Below are 25,069 nucleotides of genomic sequence, written 5' to 3' on the forward strand. Positions count from 1 at the left end.
CCTCCTCCCCAACACCATCTCCCCCCCTCCCTTACCTTAGCCTTGGACCCCAGCAGCACGGCCTGCACCGCCGAGCAATCCGCCAGAGTGAGGGCCACTGGGTGTCTGGCCATGGACAGAGCCCTCCACTGCGGTAGCGCCACCCACGACCACGAGGTTGGCGGGGGCCGGCTGCTCCGGGGGGAGGCGGAGGAGGAGGTGGGCGAGGAGGAGGGCGAGGAGGTGGTGGTTGTGTCGATGGTGAAGATGCCAAAGGCACCCGACTGCGTCGTTCGGGGGACCGCCTGGAGGTCGTCCGGCTGAGGAGGGGAGGGGAGGGGCAAGGGGGAAAAGGGGAGGGAAATGGGGGAGGGAGAAATCTGTAAGGGAGGTGAAAAGGAGAGTACGGGCCGACGACCAAAGCGCCAACTGCGCTTGGAGTACGAAGCCCATACCGAGGGAGGGTGGGGGTGCGGGAGGGAAGGGGGTAAAGAGGAAAGACGGCTAGGGGTGGGGTGAGGGGCGGGTTGTTAGCGGAAACAGGGCCGTGTGGACACCTGCAGCCAACGTTGGACTGCGGAGAACAGCCCCTAAGCCCTGACCGCCCTGGACGCCATGCACCCCAACCAACAAGCAGGGGAGGAACGGGTGGGGCCGGGGATGGGCAGCTGAAAACAGGTATCAACGAGGGCCGCGCCGCCTGTCCACCTGTTCGTCTGTGGGACTATTTTCATATTCCAGTTATGCCACATCGCACGGCTTGACACGCCGGCCCACAGGCCCCCCTCCCTGTCCCCCCTCAGCTCCTCCGCCCCCCCTCCCTGGCTTTCCTCTGGTAAAAACTCCTCCTGCTAACCCCCAAACCCTCGACTCCCCCCCTTCATTTCCCGCGTACCTGCACCTGGCCCAGCTCCCCCACCACACACACGGGCCGCACCCCCAGCTCGTCCGGACTCATCCGCAGCAGCACCAGGCTGGCGGACACCCCCCCAGGGGAGCCAGCTCCCTCGCCGGGCTGCTCCTGCAACAACTCCATCTAAGGGAGGAGAGGGAAAAGGGGGAAGGCGAGGGAGTTGGGGAGAGTGGGTGAGAACTCCTCCGTCCCCTCCCTGCCTCCCTCCCTCCACCACTCCACCACTCCGCACTATCTCTTAGGCACTGGATACCTTTTATATATTTTGTCACATTTGTGATTCCCGCCCTCCCCCCTCCTCCCGCAAAGACTGGTTGGTTCTCGTTTAATTCTGACGTGTCAGAGTCTATATCCATGGCATCAGCTTCACTCGTTCACGTGGTTCGTCTTCTTGCCTCCTCCTCCTCCCTTTTCCCTCCCTCCCCTCCTACACCCGCCCTCCCTCCTCTTCCCCTCTCCCACCAGTCTCTGTCGGGCGCCGTCACTGAGCGCCACCTGCAGCCCCAGGTCCACCTTGGCCAGGGCGTCATCTCGCTTACGACATTCCAGAGCCTTCAAAGTTACACGTCAATACGTGTGTGTGGGGGGGGGAAGGACGGGAGGACGGGGGGAGAGAGGGGGGAAAAGGGGGGGGAGGTAAAGCGAACCACTGACGAGGAGATGAGGGGGGCAGGACGGGGGAGAGGGAGGCCGAGGGAGGGCGTGGTGGAAGTGTATGTGTGGGGGAGGACACGGGATGTGACCCAGCGGGTGGGGGAAACGCACCTGTGGGTGAGGGCACATTTCAGCAATCACTGCATCCACTGCATTCATTGGAGCCTCTCCCGGCCAGACCACCAAGACGAATCTCCCCAATTCCCGCAGAGCAGCCAGGGATATGCACTCATGCGTTAACCCTGGATACTTGGTTGGTTGGTTAGTTGTTGGTTGGATAATTGGTTGGTTTAGGCTACACATCATCCATTTCGCCTGCGCCGAGCCCACTCCCAGCTCATACATTCGTACTCACATCCCGCAGGTATTTGAACGCCAGGCAGTCGGCGGGGTGGTCGGTGAAACCCGCCCGCTCCGGAACCCGACGTTCGTACTCCTTCATGGAGCGAGCCAACACCTCGCACATCTGCGTTGAGGGTTCGATTGGGTTTCGGAGTCAGGGGCGCCCAGTTTGTGATGTTGGCTGTGTGTTTGTGGATCACAGATGGAATGGGATTCCATTATCGATTTAATTCAAATCACGCGGATTGCGATCTGGGTCGGGTCGGGTCGGGACGGATCGGGTCAGGTAAGGAGGACTTAGAAACGACAAGCCCCCGGCCGGCTCAAGAGAAGATCAGTAATACGACATGCGAGTTGAGCACTCGCGGCAATGCGGCTTTCACAAGCTGTGCCCCAGCCTGGTGTTCTTTGAATGGCAGTGTGTGAATGTGTGTGCAATCCTTATATCCGCATGTCCGTATGTATGCACATATATGTCCACCGGACTCAGCGAAACAAGACGCGACCGACCCCCCAGCCCTGAATATCCTTCCCTCTCCCCCTCCTCTCCCCATCCCTCCTCTCTTGTCCATCCGCGGTCACCCTTCAGCAGCTAATCTTCCAACCCCACTCGGGCACATGTCGGCGCCATCAACCGATGGCGCGGGCGGCCACCGGCTGCCGCAGCACACGCAGAAGCTCGCCCGCACTGCCCGGCACCCGCACACCCCGGAACGAGGGAACCAACCTCCCTGCGCGCGGGGCACCGGCACCGGTACCGGCGGATCTGCGCGCTCTCCCCCCCCCCGGTGCTCCCCCCCCTTCGGGCCGCCCCCGGGAGTGAAGCGGTCCCGCCGGAGCTTTCCGACCCCGCTCGTGGGGAAGGGGCGCCCGGTGCTACTCGCGCCGACGCGCACCCGTCCCACATCAACCAACCAATTTAGCCGCAACAGGGAACAGTAACGGTTTTCCGCTTTCAGGACTCCGCTTTAAGGGGGCCGGAACCCCAACGCACACCTACACACACGCACAACCCAACAAACGCCGCTGCAGCCAGCACCGACAAATCTGCCCAGCCGCCCTCAAGGGCCCCCTCCCCCTCGCGGCCCCACCGTGTACCGGCTCACGGGCCGCCCGGCCCTCAGCAGTTCAAAGGCCCACCAGCTCAACGGGGTTTGATCGGAGCCCACATACACCTCCAGTCGGTAACTGGTTACTGCCGACCTACCGACCTACCTACCGACCAGGTCTACACCGCCCGGGTACACGGCCCGTCCGACAGTATCGGTACCAGTGCTCGAGGCCACGCAGGCGCCCGGCAGGGTCCCCCACCGGCTTTCGGACGTCCGTCACCGTTCCCTTCCCCTTCCTGGTGCCGGTGCCGATGTACCTAGCCCCGATATATAGCCCCAGAATTAGCTTTGGCCATCGGTTAAGTTTCCCCTTTGGTTCATGCATATGACCTTACCTCCTCCCCCCACACACAGACAGACACACAACTGCAATTGGCTCTCGTCCGAAAGCAAGCACTTCTGGGGACCTACCGCAGGGTCCAGGTCCTGCTCCACAATATACTGCGCAGCTGCGACACGGCGCTCCGCGCTAAGGAAGCGGAAGGGGTAGAGCAGGTCAACGCCGGAGCCATCGAACTTGCGGAGCACATTGGCCGACACGTCTGGCGACGCTTTCACCGACTCGTAGACGGTGGCTGACACTACCCATTTGTTTTGCTCGGCTGGCGTGATTCCGGTCATCTCATCGATAACGGAGGAGTTGTACCCCTTGGAATTAAGCGACGGAACGAACTTGGCAAGCTCATGCCAGTGCCCGGCGCGAGCTCGCAGCCTGTTGAGCATCTCCTGGGGTTCGAGATTTGCGCTAGCATCATCAGGCAGCGTATCGTTCATAAAGCCCGCTGGTGGTCGGTATTTGTTGAGCGTGGGTGGACCTCCGACGAGGCTTGTTTGCTCAGACACCAATCCAAGAGTGCTGTCATCTGGAAGGAAGCTGCTTTCGCCGCCCGGCCGGCCTCCTTGCTGCTTCTCGGGAGTAAGTAGCCGCTGAGGTCGGCCTCCCGGTGACGGTCGCTGCTGTCCTGGAAGAATCAGGCGGGATTCTTTTGCCTTCTGGTTACTGTTGCCGTTATTGTTTGGTCCGCCAGGACCCAGGATCAGGCCACTGTCTCTGCCAAATCGAGCGTGCACAGCTACACTATGACAACGACCACGAGCTCCAAGACTAGGACAAGAAGTCAGCACCATTTTCCCAAGCCAATTGAAACGGACTAGTTTTTGGTTTACTGCAAATCACTGATTGATCTTCGCACCGCCTAGCGCTTTACAAGTCCTTCAACAGGCCCTCTCGGCTACCCGTCCACATGCATCCATGAACAGAGCCTGGGGAAGAGAATGCCGCATCTGTGCCGAATCTGGTGGTACAGTTAGTACTGCTCATGTGCCGTACTGCTGACGTTTGGCCGCGTAGTCGCGGTAGGAATTACAATTGGGTCGCGATCGTCTGTCATGTCTGTAGGTTGCAACAGACTCTGCAGCACAGCAGCTTAACCATTGACTGGAATCATTTTTATCCGTCGCAGGACATTGCTCTCGCGCCCGAACGATGCAGTTGTCCAGGGCCTTCCGGGCGCAAAACTTCCGAGGCATGCACACATGGATTAGGTGAATCACTACAACACTTCTCATCACGACCAAAACAAAAAAAGTTAAGTAACCTAGCGGGCACGCCTTGCCCAGGTGTTAACAGACATTTGTGATGTAGTATAGCACAATACGGAAGCGAAGTAGTTACATAAATATATCGGCTACTGGCTTTTGACAGCTAAGCGTCCAACTGGTTGGTTTGAACAGCAGGAAGGATATACCCTAGATATTAGCCCCAAAATGGGTACGATAGTTACCTGTACAGCAATGACTGTTCCGCTCACGCTTCATCAATGTAATACTAATAGTTATTATTGTTATTATTCATTGTCCCTGTATCTCATGGGACGCACGCAACACCACTTGTGGGTTATGGCGCACCTGAAGGCGACATCCTGTGACCCCATGTGGCTGTGCGCGTTAAGGAGACGAAAAGGAAGAAGTAATACGAGATCCAAGTGCCCGAGTCCGTAGCCGTGCTCACAACAAAACAGCGAGGCGGCTCGCGGCAGGGGGATGATGGGACTATGGGAGCTATAAATACACATGGTAAAACGATGCCAGAAGGGCCACCAACCGGGCCTGTGCAGGTGCGCGCCGCCACCGCGGCAGCCGCGGCGCTCGCCGCTCACCACCGCGTCACAGCGGCAGCGACTCGTATTCCAGCGCAATCCCCATAGGTGACCCCTGGGCTCTCTCCCCTCCAACCCCTCCCCCTCCCCCTCCTCCCCCCGGCTGCTGCCGTCGCAACCATTTGCTCAGCTTGTCCAGCTCATCGCGACCCAGCTCCAAATAGCCGCCCCGCGGGTCCAAGTACGAGGTGCAAACCCACACGGCAAATTGCGTCACGGCGCCCGTGAACACGTCGTGCGGCGGATTGGCGACAAACCCGCGGAAAAGCTGGATCTTGATATCCCCCGAAACCACAGGCGGACCCGATTCTTCACGGGAGGACAGGGGCGCCCGCGGCGGCGGGGGCGGCGGTGCCAAGAGCGATATGGCCGCCGGCGCATTTCGCCTGTCGGTAATTTCGGCAGCCCAAGAATCCACACCCGGAGATGTGGACTCTGCACCTGAACCCAGGCCAGCGTATGCATGTTGGCCGTTGGTCGTTGGTCGTTGGGTGCCGTTGTTGCGATCTAAGTCAGGTTTAGAATTTTGCGGGACCATCGTCAGCGCCTGCGCGTCAGATGGTGTCCTCACCATCGCCGCCGCCGTGGCTGCCGTTGACCCTGACGGCGCCGCCGCCGCTGCCACTGTCGGCGGCTGGTTGACGGCAGTCGTGGCGGAAGGACTCGGCGGGCCTCCTGTCGGATGCTGACCGTCCCGGGCATGCGCGAAGTACGGCACGGCTGGCGGCAAAGTTGACAGCGATGACGACTGCGGCGGTGGCGGAGGCGGCGGCAGCGGCGGCATACCTGTCAGATCCAACACAAGTTCCAACTCGCTGGACGAGCCCCAACCGCCTCCGCCGCCGCTGCTGGTGTTGCTTTGGCTACTGCTCATGCTGTTGTTGTAGCTGCCAGCGTCGTGGTGGCGCAGGGCCCATAACACACCTCCCACGCACATCGTGCCTGTGCCGTTAACGGCAGTAGCCAGGCTGTTGCCTGCGGCGTGGGGGGAGGGAGCGACGGAACACGAGGGGCGTGTGACGACACTGGGGGGATGTGTAACGACATCATGTACGACCAACTGCCAGATAGCCAGGCCAGAACGTACGGACTTGAACCCTAGGCACAGGCCCCCGGGAGCTGTGCAGGCACGCCGTACAAAAACCGCTCCCTGCCGCTGAGGACGATTCGCAGCAAAACGCGGACAGTATATCAGTTTAATATCCTCTTCATCTCTGTGCAATATCACTACACAGCTCATCACACAGCTACATTCCCTCCAGCTTTTCCTTTCCGCAGGTAATAAATACCCTTCGGGAATTTCATAATACAGCATATCATTATCATTGCTATAAAATGTCTTCAAACCTTGCCTGTGCAGCCGCAGGAGGCACGTGTGTGAACATGACACACGGGAACGGGCTCATGATGACCCACGGGTCGCCACCAGATGCTCGCCGTACAGTTTCGGAGCAGCCACCCCGGCAGGCCCCTAAACCGCAGTCGCAAAAGTCTTATGGGCCGCTGCGGAAGGACCGCACACGACAACACTCGGGGGATCCCCCCTTCGAGCCCTGTCGAGTACGCGGCGATTCCAGAGTGACGTTGCTCCTGAAGCTCCTGCAGTGGCGGCGACGGCGGCGCCGCCGCCGCCGCCGTCGCCGTTACGGCGCGACGCAGCATTGCCGTCCAGGACGATTGCTTCTTCACCGCCAGGGCCGCGGACTGTTTAGTTGGCGTCTCCAAACCCGTGCCGTTAGTTGACGGTTGGGGGAAGGTAGTTAACGACCCCAGAAGTTCTTCGGGGCTGGGACCAGAAGCGGTCACTGTACTGCTGGCGGTTGTTTGGTGGTTGGTGGTTAAGCTTCTTTGGGCTTCCAACAGAATCTGGTGGAAGTGGCCGAGGAAGCTGCCGACACCGGTTGACGGTATTTGGGGCCCCACCCGGGGGGGTGTCGTGTGCAGTTGGGGAAGCGAAGTGGGCGGGGCGATGGAAAGACATATGGGAACAAGATCAGAGATTAGAGGAGTAAAGCAACGAATCCACGGTGTTTTTGTCGTACGGCAGCCCGCTACTGCCTGATGTGCGCATAACTGGCTCAGGGCGGGGGGGAACAAGTGAAAACGGTGTGGCAGAACTCTTGCCCCTGCCGTACACCCACCTCACCCCATCAGAAGCAGCATCACACAACAAGACTGGAGGGAAAACCAGGAGGAGAAGAAGGGGGCGGAGGAGGAGGAGGAGGAGGAGGTAGAACGCGAAGAGGAGGCGGAGGAGGAGAATGAGGGGGAAAAGAGAGTAAACTAGTACGACTGTACTTGACAACCCGTACGACAAGTCCCATGGCTGACTGGCAGGATGGCACCGGGGTCGGAGTTTTCACATTAACACACGGGTTGTTTCGCATGTTCCTTTTCTATGCGGTAAAATTAAAAAAGCTATCATTGACCAAAAACCAATCAGAATCCAATTCCAGTTCCGAATAACCCTATGGAGCTGCCTTAATAATAGTACTAGCAATAATAATAGTACTAGTAAATGTAATTTGTGTGCAGTAATAGTAATAATAATAATAGTTTTGAAGAGGACAGCACCTACCACCGCCAGTAGCTGGCTACTGTGCGCACTGAAGATACCAGTTCCCTCAGACAGTCACACACGCGTGCACCGGCGGTTTCATCATGGTAACGGGTACGGACTCTTGCGCAGTGTTTTTTTAAGTAATATATTCCTTATAAGGAATAAAGAGGCCATTTTGGCCTTTGGAAAAACGGAATGAATTGAGGCCGACCCGTACATTTTCATTCCTCCAGCCAAAAACGTCCATTGCTGCCAGATTGCTCCGTAGTGTGCAGAACTTAGTATTATCGATCATAGAATAGATATGAGGGGCCGTAAGAAGGTCAAGCCCGTGAGTCAACGCGGCATAGCAGAATGTATGACCGGTCCTCACATAGCCAAACACGCAAAAGGCAACGACTTGAACGCCGAACAAACACCAAAACAGCAAGATAAGCCTGAAATTTTTCCTGATAAAGGCGTTTGGGACGGCGGTGCTGTTGTCGGTAATGCATCGGCAATGGTGTTGCTGCCAGCGGTCTTGGTCTATGAGGGGAGTTGTAATTTAGGGGGGGGGTCTGGGGGGGGCGTAGCCCCCCACAGCGCCCTACACTTACGGAATAAATTACGGCGACCCTAGCAACTTTGTTACTTAGGTCGGAATAAATTGAGACCCGCCCTAAATGAAAAAAAAATCACTGCTCTTGCGGCCGTCACTTACCGTCTCTGGCTGGGAATGGACAGCCCCTTGCCGTCCAGGGTTCTCCGTATGGCCCACAAAGACAAAGTCCGCTCCAGGGACGCCGGGCCCAGCTCCGGATCCTGTAAGAGTTTGTGTTACAGGAAAAAAAACAAATTCTGGGGCACTGCTCGCTGGAGAACTTTGGGTTAAGACAAAAACGTGCAATTCGTAAAATTTCTCTTAACCAAAGCCTTCTTAACGCCTCCATTAAAACTTGCTTATTCCAAATCTAATGTTTTGGTCTCTCGCACTGCCACACTTCGAAGGTGCCGCCGCATCAGACAAGACTCCCCAAGACCCACCTCCCTCTCCCTCTCCCTTTCCCTCTCTCTCTTCTTGGTCTGGTGCTTTCGTCTGACAGTTATGCATCACATCCATCATAAATATAAATTCCCCCTCTTTCCCCCCCTTTTTCCCCCCCTCTTCCCCCCCTTTCCCCCCCCCCCCCGTCACACAACCCCCTCCCCCAATCCAACACATGCGACCACGATGTCCACCAGACGTGCTCCAGGGAGGAACGAAGCGGGTAGGCGACCCCCCAGGCGCGCGGAGCCGGAGAGCAGAGTAGGTACCGGGAAGCATCTGGAGCAGACATGACCCCTAGCTAGCTACCAACGCGTGTGGGGGCGCCTCCCTCCAGGCGCATGGGAGAGATCGGATGGGGAGGGAGATCGAATGATGCACCCACCATCGCCAGGAGCAAGGCGCACACCATCACACCGGTGCGCCCCTTGCCCGCCTTGCAGTGTACGGCCACCACGTTCCCGGGGTCGGCCGCCAGCCAGGCCGCGGCGTCCATGCACACCCCCAGCAGCAAGTGGAGAGGAGGGGCCTGCGGGAGCGGAAACATGAGAGTTGGTTACAACGGAGGGGGAGGGGAGGGGGAAAGGCCCGCGTCCACCCACCGCACCACCCCGCATCCTCCGCTTTTGTTTGTGCTTTGATCGGAAGCCCCCAGCTTGCGCGCCCGCCTGCCGATCATCAACCGTACACCGTACAAAACTTGCCAGCTTCCATTTTTTTCTTACTTTGTAATTTGTATTCAACTTTCTGGGGACACATTCTTTCCAGAGCTTTTATTGGCGTCACATTACGGTTCTGCCCCAAGGTTCTCCAACCCGTTGCCGCAGATCGGGGGGGGGCGGTGTTCGATCCTCGTTGCGTTTCTCGCATAAGTTGTAATTACCACCATTGCCGTACCTGGCCATCGTACATGGGAATTCTCAGGACACGCCCCTTGAAGGCCCGTGGGTCATAGCCCCGCTCAACACACAAGTTGTACACCTTGTAACGCCCCGCGTGGCGTTCCTCCAGAAGCCGTACGACATCCTCCAGGGGATTGCGGTACAGACCTGGAGCCGCAGGCACCGGCACCGGTACCGGCAGGGGGACATTTACGACTTTCAAGACTTTTGCCATGGCTGTGGGTGGCTGGATTGTATGCCGGTGCATGTGGCAGAGAATTGCTGATGAGCGGAAAAACCCTGTCCGATAGGCGTGTGGGAGGGTGTCTGAGGAAAATGAGGAAAGTCCCAAGGGCTTAGGGAGCTGAGGGTAGTTGAAGAACCCAAATTCAATCAGACCCGAACACTTATAATGCGGCTCAGCTCGTGAAAGTCGTGGGACGGAGGGGGGCCCCCCGACATACTCCTCACACAGGCACGGGTGAGGTTGCCGCTACCAGTGCGCAGTGCAGTGCACGCATCTGCGTGTCTGTATGCGCGTGTATGTATGTATGTATGTATGTATGTATGTATGTATGTATGTATGTATGTATGTATGTATGTATGTATGTATGTGTACGTGAATGTATGTATGTGCATGTATGTATGTGCATGTATGTATGTGCATGTGTGTGTTTTGCACTCACGTGCGTTTGTTTCTTTCCACGAATTGACTTTCCCTTTTGGAATGTGAGTGCGGACAGTGTTGGATGCTTTTGGGAACCGGGTCCGCCTGGGATGGAGAGATCGATAGAGAGGACAGAGGACTACTGGCGTGCTCGAGGATGCAGGAAACGGGCCCTTAAGGCGATGACGTCACGCCGCAATGCTAGATCCTGGATTCGGCCCAGGTGATCGCCTGTTGTCCCGGATGCGTGTCTCTGGGTGTGTGTGCGTATGTAAGTAACTATGCTTTTGCGCATGGTGGCCTACTGCATGCGTGACTCGTTGCGGCTTACGGGAGAAGCCATCGCAGGGGAACCCCATGGCGATGATTCGCGGCGTGATGTACGACAAGTCAAGATCATAGCCATCCTCCTGGAAGCGCCGTTTGTTGGTTGACACCAGCCCTGTTACGTGGGGGGGAGCTGCAGTGTTAAGCAACCCAAAGCTGCCTACATGGGGGAACGAGTGCGGCATGGGGTGCATGACATCCACAACTGCAAAGACCATACACCGAGCTCTCAGGGGCGATTACGCATTGCGCTGCCTGGGACAAGGCGCTCAGGGGATATCAGGTAATTATTTACCCAGTCAGATGACGATACTGGGTCGTACAGTACGACGGCTGCGCTCAACATTCACTCGATGATTAACCACGCGACTTTACAACTGTTGAGGTGCGCTTTAGACTGCTGTAAGACCATGGCAGGCGATCTGCACATCGATGCACACGCCGCTTCCAGCCACAAGCTGTATGGCTATGTTTTCTCAACAATGGCATAGCGCATGACCAACAATCTCGTAGAAACTCACGTCTCAGTATGAAAGCCATTGGGGCTGTGCGAACTATGGCTCAGTTGCAATGTCACTTCCAATCATTTGCTGCGTCTGTAAGAATCCAGCTGATAGCAAAGCAGTATATTTACGTTCACGCAGAAATCTGCATTATAAAATGCTAAGCTTTATTTAAAGATTACGAAATGCAAAAGCATTAGGTCCAACAAAGATCTAGTGCCGTACGGTGTATTTGCAAAAACCCTGTACTCCTCCCAGCTCCTCCATGTGGCACGTTATGTGAGCGGACTTTGTTCCACCTAGGTGTACAATCCCAAATTGCACTAACGATGACCTCTGTGCGGATGCGCCTGGTCCCTTTTGAGCACGACCCGTCGGGTCGCGTGCCTAAAGTTTTTCCAAGATACAGAATTTAAAGCTGCAGTAACCTGGGAGCAACCGTAAATCTATGCCACAACCATAGGAGTTTGGATTTTTAAGAGGTGCCGACATAGAGGCCCAGGAAGGAAGGCCTGTTTTGCAGCTTTTCCTTTCACGTTATAACAAACCTGATGCACCATGAAATAATCGCCTATTTGTGCGCAGAGCTCCTCCCGTCATAGGACTGATAGGCTGGTAGGTTGGCAGGTCGATGTCAACATTTATGCTGGTACCAAGAGCTTCTTGGATCGTGACTACAGCCTCCTATGCACACCCGAACCCAAGCGCCCGGAATGTCAAGGATACCCGGAGCATCTCTGCCTTCGCATAAAGGGTTCACGTGACTGGCATTGCCAGAATCGATCATGGGTAACACTCCAAAGCAACTGTCCGTTGTGCCGCACACCTGCCCACAAACCGCTATTGATTCAGCAGTTAACTTGCGACATATGGGCACATTCGTTTAGCACCAACATAGTATCACAATCGGGCGCGTACATTATAGTTGAAAACCCCCTAATAAGAATTCAAGGATACGCATGATAACACTTGAGTTTGCCTAAACGTGGACTCAAGTTCCGCAGGTACTATGAGCCAGACCACCACTCGAGGGTCTGTCCCCGAACCTTGATGCGCACGGAAAAGCAAGAGAGTCTAGGCAATGGGTGAGGCACGGCCATTTGCTGGGTGAGGCACGGCAATAGCGCAGTCCACCACCACCCAACTCAATCTAAGCCGAGGAGGACAATTTCCTTCCAGAATAAAAGGCGGCACGCAAACTTGGCAAGTCGTCCAACATTGCAAACCCACGCATGTGGCTATACACGTCGTCTCACAGCCACACACTATGCACTTGGTGAGCGTTCGGACCGTCCATAAGCATGATGCATACCTTGCCTTGACCTGTCAGTTTCCTCAATATTCTCAGGTCGCCCCCCGGATATGACGCACTCCCCAACTCATATCATCACTACTGACTGTTAGCACAATACCAGCTTTGCACATTCAAGCTTTCCCGTCGCGGTCAACGCGTATGTCACCCAAGCTTGCATTGCACGATGGCAAACACCTCACTAGACGCATCTGGCAGCTGTCCGTGCCACATCCCGCAACTGGTCTCTGTTCGTGCCACACTCCGCGTCTACCAGAAGTACCGGGCAGTAGCACGGGGCGCCATCATATTGCTGTTTTCTTGCGTCTCTGTGAAGTACCGTACGTCCCGATTTAAATTATCATCGAATATGAGGATAGACGCCACATTCCCACATCGGTAGCAGTAGTTGGGTGCCGACCACACAGTCACCAGGGATCTGTCGGGGAACATGTATTTTAAGCCCTCCTGCACGAGCTGGTGCGCACGGCAAATGAGCTCCAGTCCGTTAATTTGGTTAAACTCCGCTGTCACCTTGCTGCCGAAGAGCCAACCAGCACCGCGGGGACTGATAGCCCATGTCTCGATGTCCTCCGGGTCTGACCACATTAGGTCGCAGAACGGCCCTTCGTGGGGGATCTCGCAAACCCGATCAATCGTACGGATTTGGTCAAGCGTCCGGACGTCTGGTGACAAACCGCCGTGCACGCAGAGCACCTTGCTGTCGATGAGCGCCGAAAGCGTGAGGAAGTCAAAAACTTCCGTGCAATACCGCCACGCGTTCGCGTTGCCATACTTGCGCTGACACTCATCATAGAACCCGTAAACCTGGGTGATTTGTCGGCTCTCGTGGTTGCCTCTGAGCAGAGTTATGTTGGCGGGATACCGGGCCTGCACCGACGCCGCCGTCAGCATGCCGCAGGCGGTATATCGGGCTAAATGCAAGCCGTCGCTCGACAATCCGCACCTTCAATAGCATAAGCATAGTGAAGACCTCAAGGCTGTTGTACCCCCGGTCCACAAAGTCCCCCATAAAGATGTAATTGGTGCTGGGCACCTCCCCTCCCGTCTCAAACAACCGAAGCAAGTCATGAAACTGTCCATGGATGTCACCGCACACTGTTACTGGTGCGTTCACTGGCTGCACGTTTGACTCTTCAACAAGGATCTCCTTCACATAGTCGCAGAGCGTCTTCAACTCCTCCTCAGCCAAATGTTCGCATTTCCTTACTTTCTCTATCCATCGGTCTAGGTCATTGTGCATAGCGGCCATGCTTTAAACAGGCAGTGGTAGAGGTTCGGCCCTTGTTAAGCCTAATCTACGAAGCGTCGCTTAAATAACAGAAAACGCGGATGGGATAGTATCCGAGGGCTAAGTCCAAGCCTGGAAGCAGAAAGACCGTGCACAACTGACAAAGTTGGTATACACCAAGCAAGCACAGTTCAAAATAACTGTCCCTATCCTTTAACACACCAACTGGAAAACATAATAACAATTTCTTTCTTGAGACCACAATAAAGATTTGCGTCTAACTTCAACGCGTCCGTTCCGTACACGTGCAATGAATGCCGAGTTGCGGACATTGGGCGGCCCCGGTTGTCCGCACGCATGACGGTGGTCGTGCTTAGGCAGGGCCTACATTGGTAGCTTAAGAACCATGATTAACCTGCGGTCCCTAAGGTCCCGTCACCTCCCCGCAGCGTGCACGGACGCCCACGGACGTGCATGAGGGTGCACGTCTGCGCGTGTGTCAGGCACGCGTTACAGGCATATTTTGCCCCGTCAATTACTATGCTCTCTTTCGCCGAGCTGTAAGATACAAAGGAGTACATGTTTAACCTGAAACCACTTATCTTTCAACTACGCGTCATCGCTGCGGAGACCAGAGATTCTTTGGGGGCCACTGCTTCGCAAAGCACCCACCCCATTCATCAAAACTTCGCACAGAAAAACCCGAAGGGTGGGGGCTTGAAGGCGATGGCTGCAACATGGCTATCGGTGTAAGACTCTATATGCCGAAGAGGCAATGCTCCCAAGCTCATGGGACAACGATGCCTCTGCATCGTATGCCTGGACGACCACTATCGCCCTCGAGACGTTAGCCTGCCTGCCTGCCCCCTACTGGTTTGACCACAATAAGCCAGAAAGCCGATTTACGCCGTGCTCAGTGCCAGATGCGGCTCCACCACTGCCCGGTTGGTTTCGGAAGAGTTTTGAAGAGGATGTCCTTAGTTGGAGAAGCGCTGCAAAATGTCGCATACATGTTTGCATACGTAGCTAGGTCAGGCTACCGGCTATCCTTAGCGAAAGCCGGCAGCGCGCCTAGCACCACAACGTATGACTATATTATACACCAAGAGCCCATGCAGGGGACGTGCAGCTGCAGGCAACATCGCCACGATGCCCTTAAATGCGCTGAAAGCACGCGACATGCGAACACCTCAACGTCAAGCTGCATTTCCGTCAACGTCCCACACAACCGCACACATACGCACTCTTATTATCTCGAGACAAGACCGCAGACGCATGGCACCAGCTCAGAACTTTCGTAGCCGCCCGGGGCCCACACGCTGCCGGTGCGCTTCATCATATGCCATCCCATGAAATCCCTCCAGACTCAAAAGCATTTAACATATCCGGCCTGCTGGCGCCGCGAACAGCCCGTACTTTTCATTTCAGTATTGAGTCTCGTAGTTATTTGCTTCAAGCCGGAAACACCGTGCAAGCCGTTGTGCAAACGGACGGGCCTCATGGTTATGCGCGACCTGCACGAGCGCACCAAACTCACAGACGTGCGCGAGACCATTTCCCTTCATATGAGCGCATGCACCGCACTGGCGAGCACACAAACTTCATACGCAGCGCACATGTCGAAAAGTTAAGGTTGGCGGGAGAGCTCGGCATCCATCCATGCAACCAAAAACCTTACGAACCGCGCCACCTCTCACCCTCCGCGCTCTGTCAACCGCATGGCAACCAAAATGAAGCACCAACATGCGCGGCCATGCGACCATCCCCTACGTCGACCTTCCTGTCCACAGCTCGTGCGGCACAAGCGTTGTCAATCGTCGGGAAGGTGCATTCACGGCCGCCATGGGGCGAACAGATACTACCCTTTGCCCTAAGTGCCACTGCTGCCACGAAACGCTGCGGCCAGCAGCCCTTGGGCCAGGGCAATACATATACGCCGCCCTCTTGCTTCCTACCAATGTACAAACGTCCCGCAGACATTGGTTATCGTGTCCATGCAGCACAAACTGGCCAAAGGCACTTCATGGCGTTGTTCGACAAGTAAAAATATACATAACCATTATGCGAGAACAGGACACACGGTAAGGATTGACGTAAATGCAATCTGGAAGCAGGGATGTCGCGCGTAACTGGCATAACCTAGTCGCGCATGTAAAATGTTTGAAGTCTGCAGTACCGCGCCCCATCTCCGACGCGCAACCATACTCAGCAACCATACCCAACAAGCATTTCGGAAGTAACTCGTACACAGGTGGCGAGCAGCGCGCGCCGCACTGCTGTCCCCAGTCGGCAAAGTGCGCACGCAGGCGGGTCCTCATCTGTGCAGGCCAAAACGACGGGGCTGAGGCCACCATGACATCTTGCGCGTGCTGACAACACCGTCTACAGGCAGTGGCCGCTTCATCACCAACCAAAAGCCAAAAGCGCATCAAGCAGTCGCCGCACACCCTTTCCCACCGTACCAAACGATAATGCATTTCTACTTCCCAAGAAACATCCGGACCCCATGTCCCAGCCCCGTTTTAGACCCGTCCCAAACCCTCACCCAAGCATATAATCGATCACACTCCCGTAACCCAAAGCCCCTACAGGTTTCACTTCATGACCACGGCCGAGGACCAGTAAACACAAAGAAACGCGTCAATCGACCCTTCCCGTAGCCAGCAGCTCATGCGCTGATGGCCTTATAATCTTGTGTCCTCGATCCAGTCCCAGAGCTCCCACTGCTGGCTATGCTTCTCAGCACGGTCAGCTGGCACAGGCGGCGGCTCCAGGTCCACATTATCAAAATTATCGAAATTGGATGTATCGAGAGGATTCCGTACACGCGGTCGGAACGGCGCCGGAAGCCGCTTTTGCTCCAGGGCCTTCCAGTCTATCCGGCTGAACCAGCGGTGGCGCTTGATCTCGTCCGCGCCTAGCCGGCGGTCGCTGCCCAGACGCTTGTCGGGGTTCACCTGGTAGGTGCAACGCACGGTGGTTATAGTACAGCAAGGTGACCAACTGCATAAAAAGAGTCGGAACCTCATGGTTGCCCAAAGGCGGTAAGCCTGATTCAGCATAATGCATTTGCGCAAGCACGACACAGCCAACACCTGCCCTGATCGGAAGCCATTGGCGGGCAGAAGGCGCATAATTGCTGTCATGTCTCGCGCGGCGACAGCGGAGAAAGCCTCTGCAAACATTGCTCATTCGTGACCCACAATAATCAACGCCAAACTCCCAAGAATGGTAGTCACCTCACGGACGGACGCACCTGCAGCAGCTTGAAGATCAGGTCGGCCGCTTGATCGGAAATGAAATTAGGCACGTAGAAGCGGCCCGAAAGGGTGCGCCGGAAGGTGTCCCACGGGTCGCCTGTAAGCGATTTGAAGGGCGGGTCGCCAACCAGCATTTCGAAGATAAGCACCCCCAGCGCCCAGTAATCGGCTGCCTTGGTTGTACCCCTGCGCATGATCACCTGCGGGCGCACATACGTGGGTAATATGTAAGCAATTTCCCGATGTTAACGCGGTAGCGCACCAAGCGCTCCCTGAGAGTGTGCTTACGCAATCGGTTTGGCGTGCGGGTCATGTATGTCAACGTCGGTGATTCATCGAAACGCGTGGCTTGTCCCGAAACCAGCTTTAGTTCACCAACATGCACATCATCAACATGCAGCAACACGGCGGCAACTGGTTAGGCTCCCTTCCCTTCGCGTGATGGTACATTCCCAAAGGCCGGCACATGTGACTGGCCATACGACGTCCCTGAGCAAGAGCTCATGTAGCTCGCTCGCTGCAGGTCGCATACCTCCGGTGCCTGGTAATCAGGTGTGCCGCAAATGGTAAACGTCTTGTCACTGCCTATGCACTTGGCAAAACCGAAATCCGCCATCTTGATGTAGCCCTGCAGGAGGTTGTTGGCCAAACCGTTCGGTAGGGTGATGGCCAATGCCCGAAGGATTCGGAGGAGGGCTTCAGGGAGACGCGCAGGCCTACCTAACTCAAGCATAGCATTCATAACCAAACTTTTTAATTTCAACACGAAGCGACTCCCTAAATAATTACGTTTGGCCAGCAAAACGAATTGAAACACTTCGTCCATTTCATAATATCCTGTAAAGCACATGTTTACGCCCACCGCCGTTTTGCTTCCTTCACACCGCCAAATTTCCCCGCCCAGTTCAGCAACACCCCAGGCTTTTCAGCTTACCTGCGTGTCCAGCAGGAGGTTCTCAGGCTTGAGGTCGCGGTACACGATGCCCTTGTTGTGCAGGAATTCCAGCGCCAACAGCACGTTGGCGGCGTAAAACATGGCTGTAGGTTCGTCGAAGGCGCCCTCCACGTCCAGATGGTGAAACAGCTCTCCACCCGGCACCCACTCCTGTGTACCGGCAGGTTGCGGACGCAACAGGTCAATCCGTTTCCGTTTCGCCCGCAAAAACGCCAATCCATTTAATAGGGCTGCTTACTGCAATCCCAAGCCAAGGCGCCCGTTCGGCTTCCTGGTAGCATCAGCAGATGAACAGCCGTCTTGCCCAAGTCTTCAGCGAGTTCCACTTTACAACCAGTTCTGCTTACTCCCAATGCCCACTTGCCTGCAAGAGATAGAGCGACGACTTGTCCTGATAGGCTCCACAGAGTCGCACACAGAACGGGTGCGCACAGGCCTCCTCTAGTATCTTGCGCTCGTTGATGACGTGCTCAATTTGCTTCGACTCCACAATTGGCGCCTTGTGCATAACCTGTGGCCATTGCGGGGCATGCGCAAAACCAGGCACGCACGTTCACACCAGCCAACCCCAGCCGTAAGCTGCGATGCGCGACGACAAGAGGACTAAGGGAAGGAGCGCTTACTGAACCCAAGCTTAGCGCGGCATGCGTGCTCTCAAGCGCACGACTGCTGACTGGCTAGTTGCGATAGGGCGTATGCAAGCGAGGTACTCCGCAGCACAGGCATACTATTCGTGCTCAGATACCCACTAAGGGGTTTCCGTTTCACTCAACCGCAATCCATTATCTAGGGCAACGGAGACGACCGGACGTCCGGTCGCCTACCACCGTGTTGGCCGCAAACCGGAAATCGGAGCGGCAACGCACCTTGAGCGCGTACACCTCGTTGGTTTTGATGTTCCGCACGACACGCACCAGTCCAAACTGGCCTGTGCCGACAATGCGGTGGAACTCTAACTCCGTGAACTTGACCTTTGGAAACTTGGGCTGCTCGGCGCCAGCGCTCGCCATGGCGTTGCGGCTGCGGCTCATGGCGCGGCCACCCATGACCTACAACGAGAAGCATAAGCATATCCGGGCGGGGTTCACGCCAGGCAGCCACAAAGGGCATGGACACCATGTCCTTCAGCATGCTGCCGTAAATTGATACAGCCTGTAGGTTACATAAAAGCACCACTGCAATCCCAGCGTATTGTTATAAAGTACACGGGCGCACGCTCAGGTGTGTGGTCATTTTGCTGGTAAGGGGCCAATGGTGCAGGGAGTGAGCAATCCGCGCCCAGTTAAATGTACGCGGCGCGAACAGTGTACTAAGCGACGCGTGGCTCCTCCGTTTGAAAGGAGCGGTTTGATGACGTGACAAGAACGGGGCCAGATTGCATTTCGCAAGACGGCCCTCTACCAGTGCCTGCATCTCACATTCACTCCCTCTCTTTCCCCGATACAACTGGTAACGCTCCGCAATCACCCGCAGCAACCGCAGCAACGATGCCCTCAATGGCTCACCCGTTCCACATCCGAAGTCGTGAAAGTGATGACGTTGCAGGGCGTCGCCGCGACCAGAGACGCCTCCAGCGACGCCGTTTCCGGGCTGTTAAGCGCCTTATCGTTAAAGACGCTTCCCGCAAGCAGCCGATGCCGCTCGCTGCCCGCCAGCTTGCGCACGTCCACCACGCCCGTGTCTGGGAGCGCGAGGTCCGCGGCAACCACCATCACCTCGCCCGACTTGACCAGGAAGATTTTGTTGGTTATGGAGCTGTTCGCGACGGCAATGACCTCGCCGGGATTATACGATGTCAGCTCGCACATCTTAAGCAGCTCCTTAAATTCAGGCTCCGTCATGGTGGCCAGGAAGCGCGACTTTTTTAAGGCGGCTACCACGGCCTCGTCCGATTTCAGCCCCGTGTCGCGGCCCATAAACGAGTCTACTTGCCTGCGGATGAGGCACGTGTGGTGGCGCCCGAAAAGCCTAAGCGAAGCCGACACATGGAAGCCCGTACATGACAGCTTGAGGCAAAGGTAGAGGACGTGCAAAATCAGATGCAACAGGTGGTGTGAGCACGATGCACGACACACGCCAGTGCGTCTGAAGCGTCGCGAGGCATGTCATGGATGTAACCGGTAGACAGAAGCCAGACAGGCACTCACCGTTTAGGTAGGGTCAGCATATGCAGCGTGTCCGACGCCACGCGTACTGTGTACGGGCACTTCACGATCTGTGTGAGCGAGCTTTCGCCGAAGTAGCTGAAGCCAGCAATTTCGTGTAAGAAAGAGGGATCCTCCACCTTTTCGCCATTCCGGAAAAGCGCAATCTCGCCGATCTTCACGACGTACAGCTTCTCCAGCTGTGGGAACATGGACAGCAGCACTCAAAGGCAAATCCCGAGGTAGTTGCTAACACCGGCCCTGCCGTAGTACCTCGCTAATCCTTTTGCAAAAGTGCCTAGTGCCCAACAACGTATGTGGAAACCCGCAGCCGTCAGACCCAATTCTTTGGCAAATAGACGTGACGTCTTTCAGATGCCAGCGACAAAGGCTGAAGCACCTGGATGCGTTGATTTGCCACACGTATCATTATGACTCTGCTTGGGACCTAGACATGTGTTAAGCACAACACGCCACATGCAAAGAGCATCTGATCAACTCCCACATGTGTTAATGAGTACGATACCGACAGGCGTGTTTCCCATCCATTCACGCAATTTATTGACACACCAGTACGAACCGGTGCAGCTTCATGCAACGTTATCCAGAAGACGTTCGGAAATCCTCAAGCTCTCGTTTAGACCGCCCAGGTTTGGTAGTACGGGTTAAACGCAACCTCCCGCCATGTATGTTGGTGAATAGGGACGTTCCGGCACACATGCATTGTGAACATGCCACGGGGCAGATGATCCGTGCAAAAGGCCAGCTCTCGAGAATCTCCGCACCATGAAGGAACACGCTTTGACTTGACCCAATTCCCGAGCGACCTGTCCAGCAACTGATTCTCAGCCGCCAGCTCAGCCGCCAAGCTGGTCACATATCCCATCTACTGGGTACAATTGAGCAGAAATTCAGTTGCCGCGTTCTCCACTTACCAAGTCACCCTGATTGAGTATCGTGTCCCCCTGCAACAGCTCCTCACGCGCATCGAACCGGTCCAAGATATTCTCCATTTGTTCCTGCTTTAGTCCCTTCAAGTGCGGGAGTGACTGAGGGCCAACCGGGGGGCACCGCGCGGGGAAGGATAAGGTCGTGCATGTACATCTTACGCATACTAGTCACGCCTGTATATCTTACGCGTATGACTTGTACTATCCATGGTGAGCATACGCACGAATTACCCTATCATCTCAGGCGGGGGCTTCACAGCAACATAATTCCACTTATAGGATGCGCTCCGGTCTCGCGGTTGCTAGTGGCACCGGCCTCTGCCGTCGAAGACAAACTTTTGCCTTGCGCTAAGCCCTCCCGGCCCAACGACACCTCTTCATATCATGCCGAATGCCTCATGACTTCGCATCCCCATGGCAACACATCTACTGATCCACTGACCAATAGCTGGACACTGCATGATCTCCCGCTTTACCATCGACTGTGTAAAGCTTCACGCCCCGAGCACTTGGTAGCCAGAGCATCCTCCCATGCATGCAGCGTAATCGGATGCCCCAGAAACTAAGCTTCCCATATCCATCCTCCATCCTACCGTAGCAAGAGAGCGCTTGTGTCCTGCCAGGCCCTCTTAACGCCATTCCCCGCCCGGATCCCGGACCCACCCGAATGACAGCCGACACGGCGTCGTAATCGAGCATCCACGCCAGCAAGGGGTTGTCAAGATCCATAAAGTCGCGCTTTTTCAGCACGACCACCTGCACCTGCCCCTGCGCCACGCAATCCGCGCTGCGTAGCTTGTCATTAATGACAGCACGCTCTCCCACGAATTGACCACGACCCAGCACTGCGACCTCCACATGGCCGCCATTGCCATCCGGGCGGAAGACGCGCACCTGCAGTCGGACGCAACGCCCGGGCCTTAGAAGCAAGACTCCTTACTAACAAACCCTGCATGTTCATACTATGGTGTACTGATATACTGATCATGACGGAGGGACACTATAAATTCTGGAAAGGAGGAAACGAACGGGCTGCAGATACATGTCGACGTGGGGCACCTGGACATCCGGGGCACCCGGGTCATTATCAGTGTATGAGTGAGCGCTCAAGAGGTCATCGAATACCTTGGGCAACCCTGGGCTAACAGTGTGAATAGCAGCGAAAATGTAACCCCAGGCATCAGCGTAAGCTTAGCGGTAAACCCAGCACGAGGATGCGGGGGAATGCGAGGGAATGGTTCGAATTTCCAGGCTTAGCCATTGGTAATAACCCTGACAGCCTGTGTGGGATAAACATAGAGGCACTGCTTCAGTTGCCATCCTAGGTGGCAACGTTCCGAGGCACCTCCGGCGAGGCAACGTGCTACAGTGCACTGTGCCAGCAGCACGACAGATGCCACGGCTTTCCTAAATCCAAGCTGCTGCATTTGTCTATAGCAATACCCTCGCACTCTGGTTGGATATGCACAGGGTAAATGTGGCAAGGGTAGGCCACATCTGCGTGCGCTCGTGATACAGAAGGAGTTGTTGTGTTTGTTTACGGAATGTGGAGAGAGGGGACTCACCTTGCCATAGCGGATGAGGAATAGCTCGTCGCCACGCTCACCAATGCGGATGAGGGGCTGCCCGTCCTCATACATGCGCTGGGGCATACGCGACGCTGCGCGGATTAAATCATTATCTGAGAGACCCTTAAGCAGTGGCAGCTTGCGCAAGAAGCGCAAGGCACGCGCTCCCTGTGCGTGCTTCATGACAAATTTCAGGAAGGTCCGCCGGTCCATAGCCCACACCGTAATGTTGGTTTTCGCCACAACGGAGGCCGTACGCGGCGAGTGGAACAGCAACGCCACATCACCAAAGAGCCACCCAGGTTTCTGTAGAATCCTAACTGTGTGCCCCTCAACCGTGCGCTCTTCCCCGTGGTTCTTAGAAGCTGCATCCGCGCCACCGCTAATAACCACCTCCGCCTCCCCAGATTGCAGGTAGTACATGCAGTCATCCTGCTTCGGCAAAGCGCCCTGTTGCAGGACGACTGCCCCGGCCCGGAAGCTGATGCCATACATGCGGCCCACCACCTGTGAATAGTAAATGCCACATGGCAGATTATGGCACGTCATGACTGCAAACCCTGGCTACGATGCACAGCAGCCTACTGACCTCCACCAGATGGCTTTGGGGAATGCCTTTGAAGACGAAGTTCCGCTTAAGCGCCTCCAGGATAGCGTCAGTTACCTCCTGGGGCTTGTACCAGTCACCCGACAGTGTGCCCCTGCGGTGTAAAACTCACCCCGCTGAACAAATACGCATGTTTCCTTTTTGATTTAAAACTGTTTGTTCGGGGACCCGCGCATACCTGTCCAGTGGGTCATCGTCAAGTTCCTCATCCTCAGAGTCGCTGACTTCATAAATCTTCTCTTTCTCCTCCTTCGCTTGTGGTCCACCAACAGCAAGTTTCCTAATTTGGTCCCTTACTGCCTGCAGTTTGGTGATTCAAAGTTGCGGCGGTTGGGACACCAGTCTCGATATAATTGACAGCAAAGGAACATAACCTCGTGCGTACCTCAGAGCCAGCAGCTGCGCGACGTGCTTTTGTCCCCTGTTGTTGTCCCGCTGAAGCGGCATTCTGCTGCTGCAAAGGTCCTGACTCGGGATGTCCACGATTTATACTCTAGAAGAGGGTACAGAACGAGCTTCAGCGAGGGTACAACGCTTCAACAGGCATAAAATGCTACCCAAGTAGGCACCACGCCTAACCTGAGCTTTCTCGACGACGATGTCTGAGGGCTTGGTACTCGGCAGCTCGGCCTTGGTCTCAATCCTGCACATGCCCCACACGAGTTGCATTCATACGTCGACAGAACAAATCGGTTGCAGTCCATTTCACACGCGGACCGCGGCAACCAAAAACGCGACACATGTGTGCACACCCAGCCAACCTGGCCGGTTCCACAGCCTTCGGCGTCAGCGCTGGCTTGGGTTGTACAGGGCTGGACTGTTGTCGGACATCGTCAGTATTAGGCGTACTGCAGACGCAGCCCATAGTCCCGGGCACTGTCCCTCAGCTCCCTGATGAGGAAGGGACCGCCGCTCCACGCCACCCGCCGTGAGTAACTGGGCGGGGGCGTCAAGAGTCTAACTGTGACTTGGTCGTTATGAGCTTACATACGGTAGGAAGTGCGAGCATCCGCAAAAGGCTTAGTCCATAGAAACTGGAGGTTAGGAAGTCGGTCAAAGAGTTTCGTTGCTTTCGCAAGATGGTTTAAGATCTTCTTTAGTAGAGCTTTATGATGTATCATCGCAGTCGAAGGCAAAAACGCTTGTCTCACAGACACTGGCCCCGTACGGTCTTGAGCCGACAACTGCAAGGAACGCTTTATTATACGTATCCGCGTCTGCGTATTACTTCACGCAAATCACAACTCCTTTAACTTAAGGCTGATCGTACCTTCTATCGTAAGAGAACCCGGAGCCAAGTCATCAGATTGAATACCGCTGCGAAGTGTTTGGAAGGCCTTTGTCCGTGTTTTCTTGCCTCTACAGCACGTGTATTATAGCGGAATTTGATTTCGTACGTTCAATCTCTCGGCTGTCGCGGGGGGGCTCCAGGTTTGAGAGGGCATTGACGGTCATGGCGAGCACGGACCCGGTGCATGTGCTCCGCGGGCACCTGGGCGATATTCAGAGCCTCGCGTTTCTATCGGAAGATCGCCTTTACGCAGGGTACGCTCCACGTACTCAATCCCAAGTTCCCGCTTCCCCACCGTTTTAACCCTTGATAGAGGGGTGGGGATGATGATCCTTGCGCCTATCCTGACTCCAGCCGAAGCAAGGAAAAGACACACATCAGCAATCCCCCATACCTGCACCTGTCGCACACTGCGTCTGGTTTCGCACGTGTACTGGGCTGCTTGACCACAGGGACAACAATGGGGAGCTGAGGCTATGGGACCTTGCCTCCTGCCGCACAGAATATACGGCCAAGTAAGCTTCCGCTCACCAATCGCACCCTGCACCGTTGCACCATGCACTGCGGATGGGCTTGCGCGTTCCGGATATTTGAGCATGAGCTGAGGTTTGAATACGAAACTGACAATAA

At 55.7% G+C, this 25,069-nt stretch overlaps 3 protein-coding genes across 3 annotated transcripts; 1 reads left to right on the forward strand and 2 right to left on the reverse strand.

Annotated features, from left to right (window-relative positions):
- Nucleotides 1-12,636: 12,636 nt before the first annotated feature.
- On the reverse strand, nucleotides 12,637-13,881 carry VOLCADRAFT_109804 (uncharacterized protein). Its single transcript, XM_002951550.1, has 2 exons — nucleotides 13,380-13,881; nucleotides 12,637-13,303 (listed from the first exon to the last, which is right to left on the reverse strand). Exons 1-2 carry the CDS (start codon nucleotides 13,683-13,685, stop codon nucleotides 12,683-12,685), a joined length of 927 nt encoding a protein of 308 aa, XP_002951596.1. The 5' UTR covers nucleotides 13,686-13,881; the 3' UTR covers nucleotides 12,637-12,682.
- A 558-nt stretch (nucleotides 13,882-14,439) lies between these two features.
- On the forward strand, nucleotides 14,440-16,136 carry VOLCADRAFT_105131 (uncharacterized protein; the record flags this gene model as incomplete). Its single annotated transcript, XM_002951464.1, has 4 exons — nucleotides 14,440-14,608; nucleotides 15,455-15,489; nucleotides 15,641-15,745; nucleotides 16,053-16,136. 4 exons carry the CDS (start codon nucleotides 14,440-14,442, stop codon nucleotides 16,134-16,136), a joined length of 393 nt encoding a protein of 130 aa, XP_002951510.1.
- Nucleotides 16,137-16,348: 212 nt separating this feature from the next.
- Nucleotides 16,349-24,013, reverse strand: VOLCADRAFT_105132 (uncharacterized protein; the record flags this gene model as incomplete). The annotated part of the gene is made up of 16 exons (XM_002951551.1): nucleotides 16,349-16,621; nucleotides 16,921-17,124; nucleotides 17,457-17,552; nucleotides 17,859-18,010; nucleotides 18,240-18,390; nucleotides 18,746-18,928; nucleotides 19,385-19,811; nucleotides 20,027-20,223; nucleotides 20,959-21,072; nucleotides 21,637-21,867; nucleotides 22,539-23,048; nucleotides 23,131-23,242; nucleotides 23,327-23,448; nucleotides 23,534-23,641; nucleotides 23,728-23,791; nucleotides 23,910-24,013. 16 exons carry the CDS (start codon nucleotides 24,011-24,013, stop codon nucleotides 16,349-16,351), a joined length of 3,048 nt encoding a protein of 1,015 aa, XP_002951597.1.
- Nucleotides 24,014-25,069: the final 1,056 nt, after the last annotated feature.

This window comes from Volvox carteri, assembly GCF_000143455.1.
Source record: "Volvox carteri f. nagariensis unplaced genomic scaffold VOLCAscaffold_24, whole genome shotgun sequence".
NCBI classification, from domain to species: Eukaryota; Viridiplantae; Chlorophyta; class Chlorophyceae; order Chlamydomonadales; family Volvocaceae; genus Volvox; species Volvox carteri.

Bases quoted from the DNA above. Each gene is read 5' to 3' on its own strand.
- VOLCADRAFT_109804 (XM_002951550.1), bottom strand. From the start codon at position 13,685: ATGGCCGCTATGCACAATGACCTAGACCGATGGATAGAGAAAGTAAGG. The intron at 13,304-13,379 runs GTGCGGATTGTC...GCGTCGGTGCAG, and splicing joins CTATGCTTATGCTATTGAAG to GCCCGGTATCCCGCCAACAT.